Raw genomic sequence first — 22,939 nt, forward strand, 5'->3', positions numbered from 1 at the left:
TCTGAGAAGCTTTGTAATTATTGTGACATATTTTACTTAATATATTTTTTATTGAAATGTATAGCTTGTGATTCAGAAACACTTGATTATTTTATAACTGTAATAGACTTCCAGTTGCTTTGAAGCTAGAATACTCAGAGCAATTAGCTAGAAAACAAACTAATTTGACTTCAAAAGATGGCAATAGGAAGGATAATTGGCTGGCTGCACCTAGTAACTTTAATTATAAATTGATCAGTATTTTTGCAGTAACTTTAGGTGTAGCTATTTTTTGCTTCAGAAGAAAGAATGTAGGCATTTAATCTATTTAGAAAGTAATACAGTACAGTTACTAAAACACTTACATCATATGTAAGAGTATCTCACGTATCTCGTATACTTAGATAAATTTAATATACCTTAAAAAACACAACACAAAACTCCCGTGATGTATTTTAGTTTTAATTGGAAAAGATACTGCTCTGAGAGGCTTTCTAAGACCATGAAAATATGCTTTCCACATCATTCATGGTCTTTATAGGCAACTAGAGTTGGTGAAGGTATATTATCAGGAAGAGGATCTGTGGTAACATTAATTTTCTGTTTGTATCCTGAAAAAATTATGGCAATAAAATAAGAAAAGTAAATTAGCGAAAATACTCAGTCATCAGGTTAGGATAGCTTGGAAAGAACAAAAGATCTTGGTATCCTTGGAACAAAATTGGAAGCTAAAGGATAATTTCAAGTCTGAATCACTCAAGAGTGTCTTGGATAAGTCCTGTTTTATTGAATATGTATAAATATTAATGTTTCCCTATGCATGCATATGCAGCTATTGTTCCTGCATACATTATGAACGTATGCAAATAGGTATCTAATGCACATAACACCAAATCAAGCATGGGATTTTTTTGGTTTTTTACACAGAAAAGACAGAAGAAGCAGAAAGAAAAATTAAATTGAAAGTGTATGGATAATAATTTTTGTTATTCGATTTTAAAAACCCCAACAAAATAGCAGCTGATTGTTGCCTTTGTTCCCATCCTGCACAAGTGTGAGACTTCACACTTTATAACTTCTACTGTAATTAAATATCATAGAAAATACTCCAGAAAACCTACCCAGATGAATTTGCAACTTTGTGGTAACTGCAGAGTGTTCTACTTCTAAAAAGCAGCAGCAGCAGCTGCTGGTGCACGGGGCTGCTGTGGTACTGCAGGCACTGCTGCTGCTGCTGCTCAATGGCACTGGCTGGAGCTGCAGAAGCACTTCCAGAGCACCAGAGGTAAATGTAGGCTATAGAAGCACCCAGGAAAGAAGGAACATCCATGATTTGAAGGATAAGAACAAAACATAAAACAGACCCTAAAAAATAATTGAATTGGCATCTACAGGGCAAGTGCTAAGGAAGAAAAGGAAACAGAAGAATCTGCCCTGGTTGGAAAAACGACATACTCTGTAAGCATGCTGATTTGAGCTATATTTTCAAGTCATGTACTGTGCTTTGAAAAGGATTAAACCCACATATACTGTAACAGAAATCATTACTCCTCATTTTTGTACATGTTTTATTTGTATTATGTCTTCATTACAAGAAAGGTAACTTTAAAAATGCAAATCTGCTGCATAAAGTACACCTTTGACAGCACAAGCAATCATGCAACCCATTTTCACTGTAAATTCATCCAGTAGTTCCAGTAAGAGGATGCAGTTACTTTACAGCAATGTCAAACAAGCTTTTATTTAGCTGTCAGTATACCAAAGAAACTCCACAATATTTTAGTTAACCTAACAGAAATACAATGGCACTTTTACAGACTTTTTTGCAGATTACAGATAAATGGCTTACTAAAGGTGCAAGCAATATGAATTAAATAATCCCTGACATTTTCCTATTTTTTTTGGTTTCCCACCCCACCACACCTTCCCAAGTTTTGGCAATGCCAGTACAAGACAACAGATGACGATCTGAATTTTGCATTTGAAATACTTCCAAAGTGAAATTTAGAGATGACATGAGATGTTCTGGCTCATAACCAACTTTACATATGGACTTTAATAGCTATAGCACAAGTGCTGTTAATATGGATCATTACTGGACTGCACATTTAACTATACAATACAATAATCATTCTCAGCTCACAAAACTGGGAAGTCAGGTACAAAATCATAACATTCCCAGCAGAAGACAAGACTGTTTCAAAAATGGTGTCTGCTTCCCAATAATGGGTTGACAGACTTCCACAACATTCAGCTGTATCTTCAGTGAATTTTTCTCCTTGCAACAGTGTTCTGGGCATGTGTGAAAAGGTTATTTTAACTTGTAGCTTGAGTAATTCCAGCTCCCTTAGAGCTGCATGTTACAGAGAACAGGTTTCAGGCACTAAAGCCCAAGAACAAGCTAAGTGATACCACAAAAATTAATACTGTTAATAAAAAAAATAATAATCAATGGGAAACTCGTGTGCAATAACCCTACTGTCAGTCTGCTGGACAGTGACTGGGGTGGGTGGGGAGCTCCCTGCTGGCCAGGCACTGCCCCTTTCCCATGGAATGTGTGTGACCATGAAACACAAAACCAGAGCTGCTGCTCACCTTGCTGCTTTTAACCCATGAAGAGCAAACGCCCAAGAAATCAAAATACAGTTCTCAGAGTGGGCTTAGCATTCAGACCACTTTCTGTTGGGTGTACTTTCAGAACTAAGATTTCATCTAGGGTAACATGCCACGTGCACAAATTGCAGATACCTCTCAAGGAAGCAGCTCTGCTTTGACCAGCAAATCATGGCTGTGGGGTGCACGTGGGCAAGGCTGGGTACACACCTTACACACCATTACTGCATTTCTGGTGAAAAAAATGCTGCCTCTTCCTTTTTCAGAAACGAGTCAATTGTCTTGCAGATTTCCAGGAAAACATCCTCCTGTGTTCCTTCTGCATCAACCTGTGAAGCACAAAAAACAACAGTTTTGATTAAGCTACATAGAGTTATCTCAGAATCTAAACACTGCAATAAAAAACTGGTCTAATATAAAGTGAAAGTTGTTCTGCTTCATGGTAGAAGCATTCTAATGTAGAGGAGCAGCTTAATAAACCAGATTACTGATTTTGTTTCCACAGATTTCTGTAAGAAGGTTCTGCAGGCTGGATTGTCTGTAGCAAAGTACATCAGTCAAGTGAGGGAGTTTCAGGTATTCATGTTTTAAATTGAAGTTACACCTGATGCAGGACAGATGCCAAGGGCTCTTTGCCCATCACTCCAACCTGATGAGGTCCTTCTGAAGGGCTGCACAGCACTCTGGGTTTTGGCCACTCCACAGTAACTTAGCAAATCAATGAATTCCAGTGCATTTGTATTTGGTGAACTGGTTCTGGTTTTATGACATCCTTTGCCCCTGTCTTTTATAAGGGCACTGCTTTTGTGGTATAAGAACTCATCTTTCATTGAAGCAATTTTTTTCTTGAGCATCCCAAAGATTCAGTTAACTGACCAAGCTATTTTTCATTACTATACTTCACAAAAACAAGATGATTTTACACTCCTGTGCTGAAGATGAGAGAGCTGCATTTCAGCAGAGAGGAATGGCACTTGCAGCCAGTAATACTTGTCTGTGTTCCCTGGAAAACGTGAGGCAGAACTGAGCTGTTCTGAGCAAGGAGTTTTGTGTCCATCCCATGCTGTGCCACCTGAGGAAGGAGAGCTGTCTTCAGCCCTCACAGCAGTGACAGAAGCAGCTTTCACACTGGCTGTGTACTCCATGCAGATGCTTCTGCTGATTATTCCTTTCCTCAAATGCCTTCTCATATCTGGTCTTTACACAAAAGCAAGATTCTTCTCTGCTTCTCCATGCTTAGACTTTCATGCATGCCTGACATGAAGTTTGCACAAGATTAAATGGACCCATGACAACTTTGTGAAAGGATCTTTTCCTGAACTGCATTTTCATCTCCAAGTTGCTGACTAGAAAGCCAGACAATTGTAGTGTTTGAAGGGGACATACCTGCCCATAATACTTTCTGCCATCTCTGGTCTGCAGGAGAATTAAGGGAGTTTCATGTTCAAATAAATGTATTTTTAAATTGGCCAAGAAATTCTGCTCAGATATGATGTTGTCTTGCAGCCAGCTCCTGTACAGCTGACTGCAGTCCATGTACATCTAAGTCCCTTGGTGCTGAGTTTTGTGTGGGAGTCAGCAGCTGCGCCTTGCAGAGCTCCAGCAGGGACTGCAGGCACTCTCCAGACCTTGCCTTTCACTCCTGGTGGCACCTGCAGATGCTGAGAAGTTCAGTCCCTGTGGGAAGTGCTGGCACATCTCACCAGCCTGTTCCACAGACAGAACTCCAGCACTGGGTACCCAGCCAGGCCAGCCTTCAGGAGCCCTGCCTAGCTGGGCCTGTCCCCTTGGGCCCACTGCAGGGGTGTGTGACAGTGTGAGCTGAGCTGTGCTTGGTGCCCTGTCCCCTTTGGGATCACTGCAGGGGTGTGTGACAGTGTGAGCTGAGCTGTGCTCGGTGCCCTGTCCCCTTTGGGATCACTGCAGGGGTGTGTGACAGTGTGAGCTGAGCTGTGCTCGGTGCCCTGGCCACCTCCCTTGGCCCCCTCACTGCCCTTCATGGTGCTGGTACTGGTGCTGCTGGTACTGGTGCTGCACATCTTTCAGAAGTGTTTAGAGGTGGGGGATACTTACTAGCAGCAAAGAGAAAACGGGGGTGATGAACCATTCTGAACCAAATGTCTGCCTTCTCCAGTTAAAACAAAACCAGCAACTCCCATCTCAGCTGCTATCAAACACCTTGTTTGGCCTGTCTCAACTGCCAAGACAACTATTTTCATATGGCTATCCCACAGGAAATATACTGCATGCAGGGTGAAGTCCAGAGCCATTTCAAAGCTCTCATCTTAATATATATTATTATTATCTTTTTATTTCATAAATACTTCTGCACTGTCTAACTGATCTAATCTTACAAACACAGCTGATTGCCACTGGCTTTTTGGTGACCTCTTTAGAACTGGGACTGCTACTCATGTCTAGATCTAGGGAGTTGTGATGAAGAATTAGTTCTGTAAGCATGGAAACACCACCCTTTATGATGGGCTGGAATGCTGACTTCCTAGCAGCACAATAAAATATGGATAGGCCTGACTAATGACAGCCCCAGTGCTTCCCATGCTGGCCTCCTAAATAACAAAGGCCCAATTCATAAAACTAACTAAACATTGTGGCACAAAACTAACTTAATGTGCCAATAATTCACATCTAGTACTACAGTAATTCAACAACACTCTCAGCAGCTCCAGAGAAAAAACTGAATTTCTCTTCCTCAGATTCTAACAAACCTCATAAATTAGACATGTTTTCAAGGCTATTTAAGGCTGACTTCTCATAAAACAAGATCCATATACAGTTTTCCACTGTTTTGAAATGCAGCTATGGCGTTTGGTAACTTCCAATACAGAGAAATTTAATGAGCTCATATGAAAAACTACTGGAGTAACCATCCCTATAGTACAATATTGCTCCTTTTGTCATTAAAATCAACCAATTAAGTTTTCTGTCAACAAATCCACCTTTGTTGTAGGTTTTGAAATTTAGAGTTCTAAACATATACTGCCACTGAGGAGAATCTGAATGTCTGTAGAGAGGATGGCTGAAGACAGACTCTGGAATGAACTCAGTACTTAGAAGCCTCTTACTGAAGGTCAGTCAACTCAGCTGAGTTGTCACTAACATTTATGTGTCACTAGAGTGTGTTAGAAAATCTCTGAGAGTGTGCTGCACCTGGTTCTCACAGCAATGGATCAAGCTATGTAAATCCACACACTGCCCTAGACCTATTCATATTAGGCATGCATTTTCTGCTGTTTTATCCATGATCCCCTGCTAATGCTTGTGATGGGTCTTTCTAGATCAGTTTCTCATCTAATGGGCCACAAAGCACCAAGGGGGGGAATAGAGAACCACTTGTGCCTTTGTTCCCCACATTCTTATCTATCGGGGTTAATGGATCTCTGAGAACCTTTCAAAAGATGGAATAAACCACATAACTGCTCTCGCTATTACCATTGATTACCCCTCCTGGAAAGGGGGAGGTCGCCCCTCCCCACAGGCACTCAGAATGGCATCAGCAAGGGAAGGCTCACAAGTGGAAAACGGGAGAGGGTGGATGGTCACATGTTCTATGATAATGGTTATGGAAAATGTGACTGCAAGTGGTTTTAGAAAGAAATAGTAAAACAGCACTGAGAAAAAAAATAATGAAAGGAAATTAAGCACAGAAAAGACAAACTCCTGTTGGATTTTGTAGGCTAAGTTTTCATAGCATGTGATCTGAAAGAGTCAAAGTTTTTGGGCACCCTTAATCCTCTGCTCTGCCCTGCTTGGTTTATTTGTTATAATCATGCCCTTTTCCTCAGACTTTGAATAGGAAACTTGTATGTAAGACACCTACCAGGTGTCTTATGTTAGCTTAGGTAGGATCAGGGCTGTCTTGCTTGACTACCAGGCACTGCTCTTCTCTTTAACTTACTACCCTCCTACATACTGTCACTTCAAAAAAGCTTTAAAGAATGAGTCAGATATTAAAAACAATCTTTTTCCCCCCTCCTTTTCTTCTCAGTTGAGAGAGAGCCATATAGTCAAAAGGATTTACATTTTGCCATGTCAAAACACAAGTAGGTGTCTACTAAGTTTTCAGATGCACTTTTCTGTCCAGGTGCATTGGAACTCACTGAGAAATAGATTTAAAACCAACAGTGTCTACCTGCTCACTACTACTATAATGCATTTTGTTTCATTTCATTTAATGCCATTTATCTGAAGCACCTGATCCCCACAGAAGCAGGCAGCTTGCAGGCAGTGTTTCAGAGAGCAGTGCTTTCAGCCCTTGCACCTCCAGTACAAGGTCTTTAATGAAAAGCAGCTACGTGCAGCTCCTTAGGTGGGTGTTCTGGAACTGGCTACAAAAGAAATTATGGGATATTAAATCCCCAAAACATAAATGTAAAAAAATTTGAAAAATTTCTAATGTGTTAGTCTCAACTACTTTACCTTCCAGAACACAATTTAGAAACTGAATGCCTCAGCAGAAAAGTGAGGACACTGTTGCCTTTGCCCTTCATTCTTCAGTCAGTTCATCTTCCCTTGCAAATATGTACACAGTTCTTCATCTCAGCAGGGTGCTGGAAGGATTGCTGTTCTTTATTCCTGTCAGGTTTACAGGTGTTTCATCTGCACCCCCAGCCTTCACCCTCTGTCCGTGCATGCCTCAAGCCTCCAGTGCTGAGCAGAAACACAAAGAGGGAATCTTGGCTAAAAGGAATTTTCCAACACAATCCCGATATTTTGTCAGCTTCACCAGGTCACTGTTCTTGTTCAGAGGTCAGCAGAATGGAAAAATGTTCCATTTTCACATATCATATTAATTAGTTATGAATGCACCTATGCACAATCACTCCAGGTTGGGGAAAGTTATAAAATCCTGGAGGATTAAAGTGGGAATGCTGTTACAACCATATACCTTTGTCTCTTCTGTGCAAGTAAAGCAGGGAGAGAATTCCTAATGAGCAAGCCAGGTCAGAGTTGAGTTTTTCTGTATAAACTGTGTTTGTCAGACTCCATCCAACCATGCCTTAAAGCCTGTTCCAAATGGAGTAAAGCATTTTTTACTCTGTGTTCCAGTGCACAGAGTAAGAAAGCTCCTTTGACACTGTACTGTCACCGCACCTTTATGTGGTGTGACAAATCAGTTCCTCCTCTGCTCAGTGCACAGCCAACATCTAATTCCCACACCAGACCTTTTGCTGGCCTTCTGCCCAGGACTGAATTTTACATTTGCATATTTAATCAGCCTGAAAACCTTTGGAGTGGATAGGACAAGTTAAATACATCCCACTGTTGTCATGTGCTGTTCCCAGTCTGTGGGAAATTTTGTCCAGTCCTGAATTTAGATTTTAAACTGGAGATATTAAATTACACCAATATGCCAACCCCATTTTCTTGTTGCACAAGTCTATTTCTGATTTTCTTTTCTGTGGCCAGGTGGAGCTGGGTGTTGTAGTCAAGCTCTATAAAACATGATCACTTACACAATTGATACCTAGAATGTAGTGGTCCTTAGCCACACACTGCAGTAAGCTGGCTAGAAAAGGTTAATGCCAAATCCTTGTGGAAGTTAGAAGGATTTAGACTCCAATATTCCTCTAGAATCTCAACACCCACTCCTCTGCATGCTTAGGAAAGTGCATTGCTGCAATTCCAAGGGACATAAAGCTCACGTGGGCCTTTCACTGGAGAGCTGCTTCTGTTGAAAAACCAAACCTAGGCAGGAATCAAAGACTCTTTAAGACTCTTCTTCTCCTCCTCTCTTAAACAGCTTCTCTTTAGATGCTTTGGCCATTGCTTATCCTGGGATCACAGACTGATCTAGGTCACCAAATAGCACCTTCATGAAGGCATTGCTTCCCTGGAGCTCTTGGATCCCACCAGTGTGCCTAAGGAAAAGAGTACACTAGCCTCTGATCTGTGAGGCCCACGGGCAATTTAAAATAAATCCAGGAATGCAGATGAGAATTATTTGAAGGGGTTTTCAAATCAACATTGGTAAATTAACTGGTGACTTTGTCTGAAATGGATAGGAAACACACACAGTTCTCTCAGGGAACAGTTATAGCGGCAGCAGCATCTCCATGGCAGCACTAACATCTTCAGCCAGCTTTGGTCAGAGTTGGAGAGTGATAAACCCTCTTAGGAATGAACAAATCCTCAGCACTCAAAATATGTGATGTTTTAATTAAAATGGGAAAGAAAAATATTAAACATGTTAGACTGCCTCTAGGTAAAGTCTCATCTTCTGCGTGCATGATATTACAAATTAAAAAAAAAAAAAACAAAGACTATTTTAGCCTAGCCTGCACCAAAAAAAAAAAAAAAAAAAAAAAAAAAAAAAGCAGTCAGAAGTTATATTTGATATATTTGATCAGAAGTTATTATTATTAGTTTTTCTTCTTTCCACCTGAATTTTCTTTTCATCATTCAGAGAACATATGCAGCTTAAATGTATTCACCACTAAAATAGTTTTAAAAGACATTTCCCACAATAATGTTTATAAAGCTGATTTTACAGAGCATTCATACTCAATGGTTCCACCTGGAAGATGGATATATGGTAAGCACCACATTCACCAGAAGCAAGTTCAGACAATGTACAGACACTGTGAGTAAAAGCAGTGTAGACACAGCAAAGCACAGGTATTTTTTAATTTGCAAACACACAATATCAGCCTCCCCAAAACTAATGGTACAAGGACAAATCACATATCCAGCTGTGACCCACAGATTTGGCAGGTTCCTTGAGGAGCTAATGAGCTACTAACTTTCAAGAAAGGACAAAGGACTGCATGCTTTGCCATTATGTAGGGGACAGAGCAGGAACTTGCAGCAGAAGCATTAAGGAAGGGCAAAGAAAGTGCATGTCATGTGAAATGAGGTAGACCATGACTGCAAAATCTGTGTGAAAGTATTATTTTGGGGCTGTCACTTCCCTGATGCTTCAGAAAGGGAAACACTGTGGTAGGCACAGCTCCCTGGAATAGGATAGTGAGACAGAGAACTCTGTTTTCCTTGGCATTGTGCTGTGTTGCTGTATTGTGTATTGTACTGAATTCTTAGCACATCCTTGCAATTTTGGCAAGATAGCTTCTCAAAGCAAAAACAAATAAACCACATAATCCTTGGTAAGCCTAAAGATGAAAAGTAAGCAGGAACTTTTTTCTGATACTTAGGCTTTGTCTTATGTGCACTTATTGTTGGGGTAAGGAAAGGCCAAAAATCAGAACTCTTCCTTGGAGTATCATTTTTCTCAGCATTGTGTCATTTACCCCGTCCTCAGGTCAGGATATTGGTGCATAAATTAGCTGCACATTCCTCTTTTGGGGACTTTGCAAAGGAGAAAAGTTTGGGGCAGATGATTTTCATGTTTGCTACAGCCCTTAGAAAAAATAGATCCCATAATATTTCCAGAAACTGTTAGTGGATTCTCTCTCTTTTAGGACAAGACAGAGCAGTTGGACTAGATCGTTCTGCAGCTGAACTAAGGGACAGTTTGCCATGACAGAGCAGAGAAGCAAAGAAAGAAAAAACCCCAAAATCCTATGTAAATGGGTCTACAGATGTGCCAGCTAAGTGCACTTTTTCTTGCTTCTCTTGAAGTATTGATTATAGAATAAAAAGAATGCTTAAAATATCACATCCTGAGCAGGTGCAAACCGAGGCAATTCATTGAAATTAATATAACTATGTTATTTATTCCAGCAAAAAGATATCTCTTGTATGAAGGCCTGTTTTCTTTCAGGATATACACTGTCAGTTTTGAAAATTTTACTAAAGGGCTTTGGATTAACATAATCTTTCATCCTAATTCTGAAAGCCCTTATATAGTAATACATCCTAATACTTGAAGAAAAGCTTTCTAGAATTTATTTTAAATAAGCGATTCTACACAGGTGAGTTATTGATTCAAGATATGTTCTCTGACTAAGGATAAATCTGGGGTTTTATTCTTTCAAACTGTACTGTGGAACTCACAAGTTTGCAGAAGTTGCAAACAAACCAGGGAATTATAAAATGAGAACAACTGAAAAGTGTGGGAACAGTTCATAAATGGTGACATGTCAGTGTTTTCCAAATACTGCTAATATAATTGAAGTAAAAAGCAATAATTTAATTAAAAAGGTCAAGTATTTACCCTGCATAACTGTGTCCTGCTTTCATAGTATGCAATCAGAGGGTTTGATGCTTGATAGTAGCTTTCAATCCTGTCCTCAGTGGTTTCAGTGTTCTCAGAGCTCTGGCTGCTCATGGTTTCTGCAGAACAGTCCAGGCAGAGCACGAGCTTTGGTTCCCCAATCTAGACACCAAGGAAAACAGCAAACATTCAAAGCACTGGCCCAGCAAAAGAGATTTTGTTTGGAAAACACCAAAACAGTCACCAAGGAATTTGTGAGCAAATAGTATTTGTCTATGGGGAAATGATGTTTATCAACAACCACCCCTCACTGTGGCAGCACTAAGGGAAGCCAGCACTGAGGAGCAAGCAAGGCTGTGCTTGCCTGGACTCTGCACAGAGAGACAGAGATGGGATCTGACAAATTCTGGCTGCTTGGACTCAAGAGTGTCAGTTCATTATTTGCTGGATGCAAACAGTACAGGACTTATGCAACACTTGACTCAGTTATATTTGTAGCCTTTTTGTTGTTCAATGTGTGAAAAGGGAGTGGTAAACTTAGCTTAGTATTTCAAGATGCAGTAGCAGGAAATGTTCACATAAAAGTGTACCCACTTGAGATGGAAATGAGTAACAACAGGCTCAGGGACACCATCAAATATTCACAGGAATACATCCTGTGGATTACTTTATGTCACACAGTGTTTTATGTCCTTGTTTGTAGTGTACCCACACCATTCCTCCCCATGCTGCAAAGGAGGGATGTGATACATTTCTCTGCATTTTCAAATTGGCAAGTAATTTCCAAATTCTGTGGGAAGCTGGTCATTTAATGCTGTTTGGCTAGTGCCAAACTAGTCATGAGGGAGAGTCTGTCCTTTACTCTAATAAAAATAAATACAGATTTATTTATTTTGATTCTTGGGCCTGGAAAAGGTCATAAATAATCGTCTCTTTCTACATTTGATCATAGATATTGCAGTATATTATGGGGAAAAAAGAAATGGCAAGAAGGAGGAAAATGTTCTTTATGGTATTTCAGGAGAGAGCCAAAAGTTCTAAACACAAATCCTCATCGTTCTCTCCCTGAAATACTCAAAATTATGTATATCATTTTGCATAAATCTTGGAATGCAGTGCCATGCACCCTGCTCAGGCACAGAACTCTCTGACACAAGATTTTGTATGAGCAAAACCTGCTGGGCTGAGTCCAAAGCCATAAATTCCACTGTCTCAAGCAAAATAAAGGTGTTACAGGATCAGTGGGGAAAACAAGTTTATTTTTCCATGCCATTATGTATTTAATCCTTCAATGACATGCTCAGTCTTTTTCTCATTCCTTCCCTTTCCAGCAGGGATCTGGAAAACACTTTTTTAGGAAAAAGTGAGAAGTTTTGGAAAAAGATTACTTAACACTAGTGACAATTACAAAATCATATTTTTACCATGGCTACAGTAAAGAAAGTCTAAATGACTGATATATGGAAATTGTCATTGTTATCTTTGTTGACAGCCCCCAAAGGAAGAAATATTCTAAAGGTAAATATTTCATGTCAGGGCTTCTGCATTTGACTGAGGATGTCTGGATTGTGTTGACCTTTCTACTACCCTTAATGACTTTCTAGGAGAAGCTGAAGCCAAGGGATTATGTCAGACAGTTCAATAACAGGCTTTTATCTACCCATTTTTTCCACACAGAAAACATTAATGCAATTAGCTGTAGCAGCACTGAGTTTGGGGATTTAAAAAGCCAACAAGGCAGTTTTAATAGTGCAAGAGACATAGAGAATTAAAAAAAAAAAGATGTGGGCTTAATCAATGATTTAAACAAATGCCCTTTTTGTATAACTGGATTAGGATGGTGAGAAGTTATTTCCTCCCAGTTTTACATGAGGAATTCCATGGTCTGTTCTAAATTATAATAGAATAAATGGGAAATAATTCCTTTTATCAGTTGTATTGTCACCTTACAAGGAGGATATGAAGGACTCCCCTGACTGATAGGATCAGATAATAGCTTCTTGCTTGATACACTCAGTCTGATTTGCTTTTGAAAAATGTACATGGTTTTCTTAGAAGTTTCAGTATTGCTATCTGGAATTCAAACCATTACAGAAATATCTTTCTTCCAAACAAACCCACAAAGAGTGAAACTAATGCCCTTATCCGGTATCACACCAATTTTTGCCACTTTTTAAAAAATTATGATTTTCCTGACACAATTTAGCTTAAATAATACATACCAAACAAGTCTAATAGTTTTTGGGTTTTACTCTGTCTCACTGGGTACTTCCCACCTAGTGTTGTGGAATACATAATTTTAAAATGTTTTTTCATTTTGTAGAAAAACTGAGGAGGGAACAGAGTTTTGTGCTTCTGTAGAATTATGGCTGAGTAAAAATACAATTGCATCATAGATGGGAATCGGGTAAAACTGGCTGGAGAATCAGCTGTTTCTACATAGCTCATTCTGTTTATGAGTCAAGCTCTGAAACACAAGCATTATTCTTGATGTCTTCTAAATAGAACAGGTCTTTGTTAACAATTATAAAGCTTTTCACATATAATGTAGATATGTAGCACTATTCATCTGTACTTTGCTGCCAATAATTAGTAAGGCCTGATGCGCACCTCTTTTCATTCAGTTATAATTTAAGAACTTCTCATCACCCTTTGGAAAGAACTGCAAAGCATTATCTCAAAAATGACTCATTGTAAAAAACTTCACAGTTTTACTGAGCAGCCAGTAAAAAAAAACAGCCTCTGGAAAGTGGATACAAGGCACAACAGGGGGGACTTAGCACCTTCAAAACAGTCACTTGAAGTCCTTGTTTTTACTCCAAATGCCAAATGCAGTCCAGCATCTTTTGCTGCTTTCAGGAAATTTAAGGAACTCTGCTTCAGCCTGGGATGCATTAGGACTTACTTGCCTGCAATACCTCAGTGCAGGGCACCCCAATCTCTAATCCCCACTTCATAATATAGAGGAGTGTCCACAGGACACCAACATGTATGCCTGCCAGAGAAACAGCACTGCTGAAATAGTTCCTCCTTAGACACAAAACGAGAGAAATCTCCAGCATCTTTTTAATAATCTACAGCATTTTATTAAAGGGACTAGTAAGTCAACATTTCTGTGAATGACTTCTATGGCAAATCTCATTGCTCATTACTTTGTCTGGCTTCAGATGCCTAAATTTTGCTAGGCTTTTATGGTAATCAACTACATAAATAAAGCAGCTAAAGGCTCAGTGAGAAAAGAGGGGATTCGCTGTTTTATAAGGTAATAAAGTTTTATCACCTTATAAACTTGTTTAGGACATTTTTGGAGTGTAATGTGATGTAACATATACTAACTATTATCCCTAATTCACCACTTCTTTTCTCCCAAGCCCTGGCAGATTCATTCACATGCTCAGACAGAGTATTTCCTGCAGGCTGAGAAATGCACGGCTGAGGCTTCTCACGAGGTCTCAGCACATACTGGGGAAATCAAGAGCTCTCGGAGCTGCCACGCAGGCACTTGCAGAACGCTCTTTTTATGGCTGTGCCACCTGTTACCCACCACAAAAATTAAATCTGGGTTTGGCTGCTGCAAGTGACAGCAAGCTTTAGCAGAGCTGGCTTACTGGTAATAAATATTAACTGTGAAGATACATACTTTTATGATTGTGCATCAGATTTTCATCAGAAGTACAGCACTATCCACTAGAACCAGAAAACTGGTTCTAAAATGATGTTTTCCCCTAAATGTGAATTGTTTCTGGTTTATATTAAATTTAGATAAAATCAACCTTTACTTCTCCTTGTATTCTAGATTCTTTGTAAGTAAGAGCAACAGCCAGATTTGCTATACTGATGGGGTGCCAAAATTTCAGTGATCAGCAGCACAGCTCTCCTGGATTGGCTTGTTACACGTCCCTGCTGCAATCAGCTGAAGAGAGGGACTGAAGCAGCACCAGAATTACAGGAGTTACAGCAGCATTACAGTTATATGGTCACCTTGCTCTCAAACTCTTCTGCATCTTTCAGCTCTTGGGGAAACCCATCAATCAGAAATCCTTTTGTGTCCCCTAGCTTGGAAACCATGGCTTCCTTCAGTAGCTCCAGAACAATACCCTGTATAGGAAAGAGAGGGAATTAGTTGGTTAATTACAAAGAGAGATTGATACCTTTGTTTGTTGCACTGACTTTAGTCCTATACCCTTGACAACAGCTCTGTGAATGCAGGTGTTTTGCTTGTCCTGCAGGTAGCAGGGCACCCTGCTTTTTATTCTCTCAGGACCGGCTATGCCACACAAATCTGATGTTGCAATCCACCCAAGATTTCCCAAAATACCTTCCAGATAGGTCAGAATATTTCATAGTTTCAAAATGAATGTTAATACCTGTGAAACTCTAGAGTACCGCTGCAGCATTTTCCAATCTGATTGCATTTTGCTATGTCACTGGTGTAATTACATTACATGGAAAGTGACCCCATCTGACCAAACACACTGAAGAGCAAAGCAATCAAAATCAAGCCTGAGCACAGCTTTTAGTTTCCCCTGAGCAAAATTTCCCAGTATCTTTCATTAACAAACACATCCTCTGACCTAGCTGCAGTTGCTGAATACCCACCAAGAGTTGGGACTGTGGACCTGCCATGTGAAAGCCAGGTCCAGCTGAGAACAACACCCTCTGCCTTCACAATTTCCATTAAGCTGCAGTCCAGCTACTCTGGGATGTCAGCCAGCTCTGCAGGGAACTGCTGCAGGTACTGTAATTTAAAATAGCTGCCAGGAGGACCAGCTCTGAATCTGAAATGTAACGCTATAAAAAGGACATAAAGTTTCTGTTTCCTGTACTTACACTTACATTTTGCCATGCATCTGTCTCACTGTATTTCATGTCTGATTTATTGCCTATGTGAAACATAAAGAAATACTGGCACTGAAAAGGGAAACAAGTGCCATGGATTTGGCAAAGAGGAAATGTCTCCCTGAGGTTAGAGATTAATTTTACTGAAATGGGAACCATCAGCTCCAGCATCTATTTCACTGGTTTAGACAATATACCTACCACTGCCTTTGTTTAACCATTAGAACCCCAAATAAAACCATCACTCACGCCAGGCACAGGTTCACCACATTCCACAATGTCTTTGATCAATTTACTTCTCTCTGATAATGACAATAATTCATTTTGGAGAAGGTCACTAGTGGACAGGTGAGTAAATCCATATTTCTTGGCTAACTGTTCACATTGGCTACCTTTGCCAGAGCCAGGCCCACCTATGTGAGGGAAAAAATACCTAGAATTAGAAAAGAACAAAGATGTCGCAATTTTCAAACTATACCCACCAAGAAAATGGGAGGAAATTGATGACACTGTTTTGCAATTTTTAATTTTTTTTTTGTAGAGAAATTGTCTACAGTAGAACTAGTCATATACATATGATACAGCTTCAGTGTACCTTTCTGATACAGCTACAGTGCTGACTCAAAAATGTGTTGAAGTTGAAGGAGTCACAACAGTGTGAAATCTCTAACAGAGGAGAACCTCTTCGTAAAACACCATTAGCATGTAAAGGAAAACCATGAAAGAGCCTGTGGAAAAGGGTATTTCACTCTGCACTCGTTCAGTTTGACAGCTGCAACAAATCATAGCAAGTAATGTTCGCTGCAGCCCCGTGAGGGGAATAACGACGAGCGCCCACCTGCACCTGCCCACAGGAGCTGTGGGAGAGAGCACCAGGAGGGGAAGGGCACTGACCCGGGAATGCTGGGGGTGTCCTCCTGGCAGGAATGGCTCCTCCAGCCTCCTGCTTCCCTTGGCCAGCCAGCAGCCTCCAGCTCAGAGCCAGAGCTCTGCCTGTGCCGCTCTGCAGGTGCAGGCGCTGTCGGGCCCAGCTCCTCCATGCAGGCGGCCGCTTCTCGCTCCACCCCAAGGCCGCGGCACGGAAGCCATGGCGGGGAAGTCCATGGCATGGAAGATCTCTCTCTTCAGGCTCCTGCTGAGGCATTGCAGCCACCTCTGCCTGGCCGGAGAGAGGGACAGCCCACGGAACCTTCTGGAAGCCACTTGCCAGGTGTCCCAGCGCGGTGCCATCAGCGCCGCCAGCACAGCTGAGGTGAGGCCCTGAGGCGCCATGGCGGTGCCAGGGCATGGCGGGCAGGAAGGCCAATTCCTGCTGGGAGTTTGTGGAGAAACCCTCACTGCTGTAGCAGCAATTCTGCAGCCTCTGATGGATCTGTTCAGAAGATCTACTGCAGTAGGAGGTAATTACAGCCTTGGAGGGAGACAATGCTCAAACTCTTTTCAGTAGAGTTTTTTCAGCAGGTGACCTGTGTTATTTATCAACTGCTGGGTCTTGCGGGTAGGGCTACACAGCTGTGCTCTGTGCATTTAAGAGGCTAAAAAATATGAGGCTTTCCTGTTTCCTTATCCTTCCACAAACAAATATAGGAATAACACATTCACAATAGAACGATTTTAGCACCGTCTCTTGCCTCACTTGAACTTTCTTCTAACTTTTGCATTCAATGTAAGAAATAATTGCTCTGAGCATATAATTTTCAGAGAAATTACAGTACTGTAGCTGAGACTAAAAATTGGGTCACAAAGGAGTAGCATCAAAGGAAGGGGTTTGTGTTCTGTGATGTGCAGTTTTTTACTTCAGCTTCACAAGGAGAATAAGCAGCCTGTGGTGTGAGAATCACACCTGTGCTATAATTTTTCTACAACTATCTTTGTTGCAGGCTTATCTTCTGGCCAATGTCGGTTGCATCTTGTTTTTCTGTTGCCATAATCTGAAGAACATTATTGTTTTCTAAAAACACTAGTTGAAAGAAAACAAGGAAAAAATAGGAGTGGCTATAAAGAAACAGATGTAACAAAATTACAGGCAAATTACTAGTAATGAATCCCTTAAATATCAGAGTGGCAATTAATAGTATTTCTGGCCTGTTTTGGGCTTTTTTAGCTCAGGAAGTTTGTTTACACATTTTGTCTTCTAGCCTTGAGTATGCTAACAGTGCAGTAATTTAATTCTATTTATTTGGTGTATATATGCAGTGTTAAAAAACCTCAGCTATAAAGATTATTGTATCCTTTTCCTTATATAACTGTTTCTCTTCTGAATGCAGAGCCCAATGAGAAGTTTCTTAATTTCTACTCATACACAAAATTACTAAATCTCTTATTAGAAATAACAATACAAGGACATTTTTTTGTTTTTAGCAGGTAAATATTCAGAAAATTTGATGTGCTTCTAATACCTTTGTGTGTTAGAATTTTAAAAGAGAACATTGTCAGAGTGGCACAATATGCAGGGCATACACCACAATGAGTGTTCCTCCAAAACATTAATTAAAATGGCCATTTTTAATAGAAGAGTTCAAACAAAGCAGAGATAAACATGCTGAGCTCTTTAAAGAGTAAAAACATATTTGATTAAGTTATGTGCTAAAATTGGTAGTTTTTATGGCCACTGGTATTAATTTAGATTCATCTCATGAGTAGCAGAGCATCCCACTGCTTGACAAATGCACACAACCCACTTTATCAAGTCTTGTGCTTTCTTATCCATGAAAGAGACCACAGTTCTGGCTTGGCATGATCTGAGAAGAGACTGAATTCCCCAGGAAGTTCAGCATTGTGGGCTGAACACAACTTGGCCTTTACATCAGTATTAATTTACATGTCTGAAATGAAAATATTACCTTGTCTCCCTCTGAAGTTTCTTAGTGTGACTGGAATAGAGCTATTCAGGTGAGAAAAGATGTGATAGTGCATTTTCTTACTAATTAGGTGTTGCCTTCTTGCTCAGATTACATTCTTAAAACACTGCTACATAAGCAGCTTTAACAGCAAATTAATCCTGCAGCCATGAAGCTCACAGTGAATTTGTGGTGCTACAAAAATTGTACCTGTTCTTTTAGTGGATATTCTTCTTAAATCTATTCATTTTTTCTAAAGAAAAAAAAATAATGTTAAGAAAGTTTATCTGGAATAACAGCTGCATATGAAACGTGACAAAGGCTAGTGAAAAGATTTTTTCAGTTAAGAGTCCACTGCAACTTGTTACAGTGTTTTTCATATGGAAAATATTTGAGGCATTAAAAAAGGCAATCGAGTTTTCCCAATGGCTCAATTGTTAGCAGAAAAATATATCCCCACTTTTGTTGTGAAGGCGTAAGATTCTTTGTGAACACTGTTATTTTTTCTCTATGCTGTCATCTTGTGATCTGCCTACGTATACTTGGGAAAAAAAACTGTAGGTTCATGGTAACTTGTTATTCAGATTAATCATGTTGTTTTCTGATTTCTATGTATGTTATGCAGAGAAAAAAGTAAAGCCTAGCAAACAGCCAGAGGAACTAGGAGTGTGAGGTGACCTGTAGGACAATATAGAACTACCAGCAGTTCTTCAATATTAGCATGCTTTTGTATTTTCCTAGTATTGCTCAGTGCAGTGGACCTTGCTTTAAAGCTCATTTGGTAACTTAATAAAAACCCAAAAATTGCAGGTAAAGAAATTAAGAACATTGTATTAATCAGTGAGGTTATTCTTGGAAACAGAACTCTTTGAGTGTCCCTTTGTGCTTTTTGATACAAATGGTAAGCAAGAATATGGAACCAGAGGACTAACACAGAAATTAAATGCAGCTCTCTATATTGCTTTTCTGCAGACAAGGCCAGATTAAAAGGTCTATGCAATCCCTTAGAGCAATATTCCCTTCCATTATGTTGATTCATCGGCCTGTGAGAGGGGATCTCATGGTAAATAACTTTCTGGCAGCGCTGCTGACTTAGGTGGTTACTTTTTAAATTATTGAGTGCAGAAATGCTTCACAGAGAGTCCTTCAAGGAGAGAAAAGAGTGTCTCAGTGAGTGTGGTAACAGCCAATTGCCCAAGCAGCACTTCAGGGTGTTCAGCTGCAGCCAGCCCTGGATCAAAGGTGTCAGCTCTCCTCCCTCCTGCCCCAATGTCCCCCGGAGTGGGAAGGCTGAGCAGCCTGGGCATGTGACTGAAATGAACAGCTCTGACCCAGAGCACAGCGTCACCAGCAGAGAATGAATGATGGCACAGGGAGCCGGGACTGCTACTGTGAACGAGCATGGCCAGGAACACACAATACGAGCAGTGCATGGGCCAGCCTTGCTGCCAGAAACACTGACAGAGCAAAAGTGCCATGCAGACAGACTGAGATGCCTCTATTTTAAATCTTACAAGTTTATTATATACCAAAATATCAGGAGTATTTATATAAAAAGCCAGCAGTAGGATTTACAAGACAGTCCCACTATTTAGTTTAAAATGTTTCAATTTCAAGACCTTGCTATCATAATGAGCATCATCCCTGTATCAGGGAGAAGTGCCTACAGGGGAAATCTAGCTGCACAAGAGAGCCTCAGAAGTCTGAATTGAAACCAAAATAACCCCAGTCAGTCTATCTCTAAATTCAAGCAAAAATTTTGGACTACTTGATCAGTTTTGGCAGTTTTACCAATGCTACTTGGATTTTATAGACAAGTAAAAATAAGCCTTAACTTCAGAATATGGTATTTGAAGGCTTCTCAATAGCACCTCATCTGCTGTTCACAAATTATTTCAGTCTAAGTGAAACCATACAGGAATTGTGCTATTACTTAACAACAACAACAAAAAAGGCCTCAACACTTTCTTTGTATTTCTTTTTTCTGAGAAATTATTTTAATTAGAAAACTACATGTTGTGCATGTTGGCAGAGTGATGCAATATCCTGGGACATCACTGAGTTTTCATCCTTCTTAAAGAAAATGTGAAGTTTATTTCACAGGAAATCAGGGAAATCAGCTTTGCACAGCATCCACAGTTAGTTTGGACCGATTGGGGGCTTAATTATCAGTATTGTTCATTCTCAGCTTTTCTGATTGCAGGTATTGTAGCATAATTTACATTGGAAGGGACCTCATCTGGTTAAACCTTATAGTCAAAGCAGGCCTAAATTAATGATAAATTGAATTAGGTAGTGTCATTCAAGGTCTGACATACCTGGGACGAATAAAGAGTTTGAGTTTTGTGATATTTTTGCTTGTTGAATTTTGGTGTGTGTGCAAGCTCCTGCCTGCAGTTGATAATGTCTACTTCTAGGTGGAAGTGGTGAGAATATCTTCAGTGTCAGCTAAAAAAAGCTGGTCGTTCTTACACTGAGTTTAAGCAATTACAAGCTTTAGATCATCAGCAAGAATATAACAAAGATTCAGTAGGGGAGAGTGGTTACATTAGCTAAGCTTTAAACACCTCATTTACAAGTCAGCGGGGAGTTTGTTTCTGATCCAAAGCGCAGAAAGATTCCTGAACCTCCGGTTTTACTTTCAGCCTCAGCTGAAGCCAACTGTTTTGTGAAGCTGCTGCAGAGGCCAGGGAGGGGGAATGCTCCCAGAAACTGTGCCACGTATGACACTTCTGTGGATGCAATATGGAATATTGCCGTAGTTAAGAATTAGAAGATCATTCAACATTCATTGTGGTTAAAATTGATGGCATAGGGTTTTTTGTTTGGTTTTTTTTTTTGTTTGTTTGTTTGTCTTTTAATGACTGGCAATGATTACTTAAGTTTTGAATATTTATTAGAGCATCACCCAATTTTATCTTTGTGCCTCTTTATATTTTTTTTTCTTTGAATTTTACTTTGCTGGCCAAATTTATCTTTGTTTTTCCTCTTTCATTATCCTGCTGTTTTCTCTTATATTTTTTACTTGCTGGTACTCTTTCTCTGCTTTACAATATGGATAGAACATTAACATTGTTTCTTAATTAATCCAGCTTGACTGTTATTCCAATTAATTCCTACATTAGCTCTAATGTAAACTTTTGCTAATTAGATGATTTCTTTTTCTTTCCCTTTTTGGAAAATTTTCAAGGGTAATTAGTGGGAGAGGGAACTGCCTGTTCCTTTCCCTTTGTCACAAACAGTATCTCTGTTTGTCAGGTATGGCAGATGGTGCATTCATTTTGATTTGTTTGTAAACTTCTTCAAATGTACATGTTTAAAATTCTAGCTTCAAAACACCTTTATAAGCATCTTATTATTTCCTCATGAAATAATGCACACCTGTGTAATGAGTCAACATCCTTAAAGGCACCTGAGCCCAAGGCAGTTTTTCCCATTGCAGTATCCCACAGCAGCCTGCTCTGACCCAACTTCTCTGCTCCCTCTCTAGTCAGGGTATCATAAACTGAACATCTCCAGCACTGCTCACTGCAGCAGAGCACTTTAACCACTGACATTTTGGGCTTTTTAAACTTTTCCCCATCCCCAACAGTTTTGTTCTGCTTCTTTGAGATTTCTTCATATTTTTCTTTCACTGTCGTACCATTCCAAACGATCAGATTTCAGCTCTTGACTGACATTTCCTGCCTGCAGAAACGTGTGCATGTGGGCAGTGTGTACAAAGCTAAAGCTGCAGTGCCTGTGGATCATCAGGGGATCCCTGCAGATTTACCTGCCTGAAAAGGACTCAAGGCAAAAGAGCTGTGGCCACTCCAACTTATCTGCTGCAAGAATTCTGTCTCTGGGAATGCCATTTATTTTCACTACCTAAGTGGAATAAAGTCAAGATTTTGCAGACAAATGAGCAACCATGGGGCTCTCATTTTGTTCAAAAAACCCCAACAAACCCACAAAAAACCTCTCACTCTTCTCATAAGACTTTAAGAAACTTTTTCAGGGGTGCAAGGATGGGAGTGGAGATGGAGGTATTCTGGGAAAAAGAATAAATCATTCTAGATAATTTTTTGAAAATTAACCCACATTTGGACTCAGTAAAACTTTTCATAATAACCTTTTTCACAAAGAAAACTGAGTTTTGATTAAGGCACAATTTATGTCTGCTCCCAGGATGTATTTACTAGAAAATCAGAGCACGAATAACTAGGAAAAAGGTGTGATTTCAATTTTAAGCTGCAAGATGGCTACTGGATGTCCTATAAAAAATTATAAATGAAAATTTGAAATCACTCCTTGTAAAATAAAAAGTTTCCCAGAGGCAAATGAAAAATATGCTTTGCCACGGACAATTTCAGAGGCAAAATTCCTTGAGTGTGTTCTGATTTTTTTCTTAAAAATCTGTTTGTACAAACCAAAATGATTTTTTTTTCAATAAGATACGTGAGACAGAATTAAAATTTTTCACTGTAGCGACTAGCAGGAAAGGTGTACTTCAGTAAGCATAGATTACAGTTTGCTTAAAGGACTGAAAATTAGGTTC

General features: G+C 39.8%; 1 protein-coding gene across 2 annotated transcripts in view; it reads right to left on the minus strand.

Moving 5' to 3' along the window:
* Nucleotides 1-1,485: 1,485 nt before the first annotated feature.
* AK5 (adenylate kinase 5) overlaps nucleotides 1,486-22,939 on the minus strand; it is an 83,698-nt gene continuing 62,244 nt past the window's right edge. The window contains exons 11-14 of one of the 2 annotated variants that reach the window (XM_058809076.1): nucleotides 15,812-15,975; nucleotides 14,705-14,821; nucleotides 10,724-10,885; nucleotides 1,489-2,921 (exon numbers count right to left, since the gene is read on the minus strand). In XM_058809076.1, the coding sequence (XP_058665059.1) occupies nucleotides 2,814-2,921; nucleotides 10,724-10,885; nucleotides 14,705-14,821; nucleotides 15,812-15,975 (551 nt within the window). In that variant the 3' untranslated portion in view covers nucleotides 1,489-2,813. Of the gene's footprint in view, nucleotides 2,922-10,723; nucleotides 10,886-14,704; nucleotides 14,822-15,811; nucleotides 15,976-22,939 lie in introns of both variants that reach the window. The other variant, XM_058809077.1, reaches the window with a different exon arrangement.

Source organism: Ammospiza caudacuta, chromosome 7 (genome assembly GCF_027887145.1).
Source record: "Ammospiza caudacuta isolate bAmmCau1 chromosome 7, bAmmCau1.pri, whole genome shotgun sequence".
NCBI lineage: Eukaryota > Metazoa > Chordata > Aves > Passeriformes > Passerellidae > Ammospiza > Ammospiza caudacuta.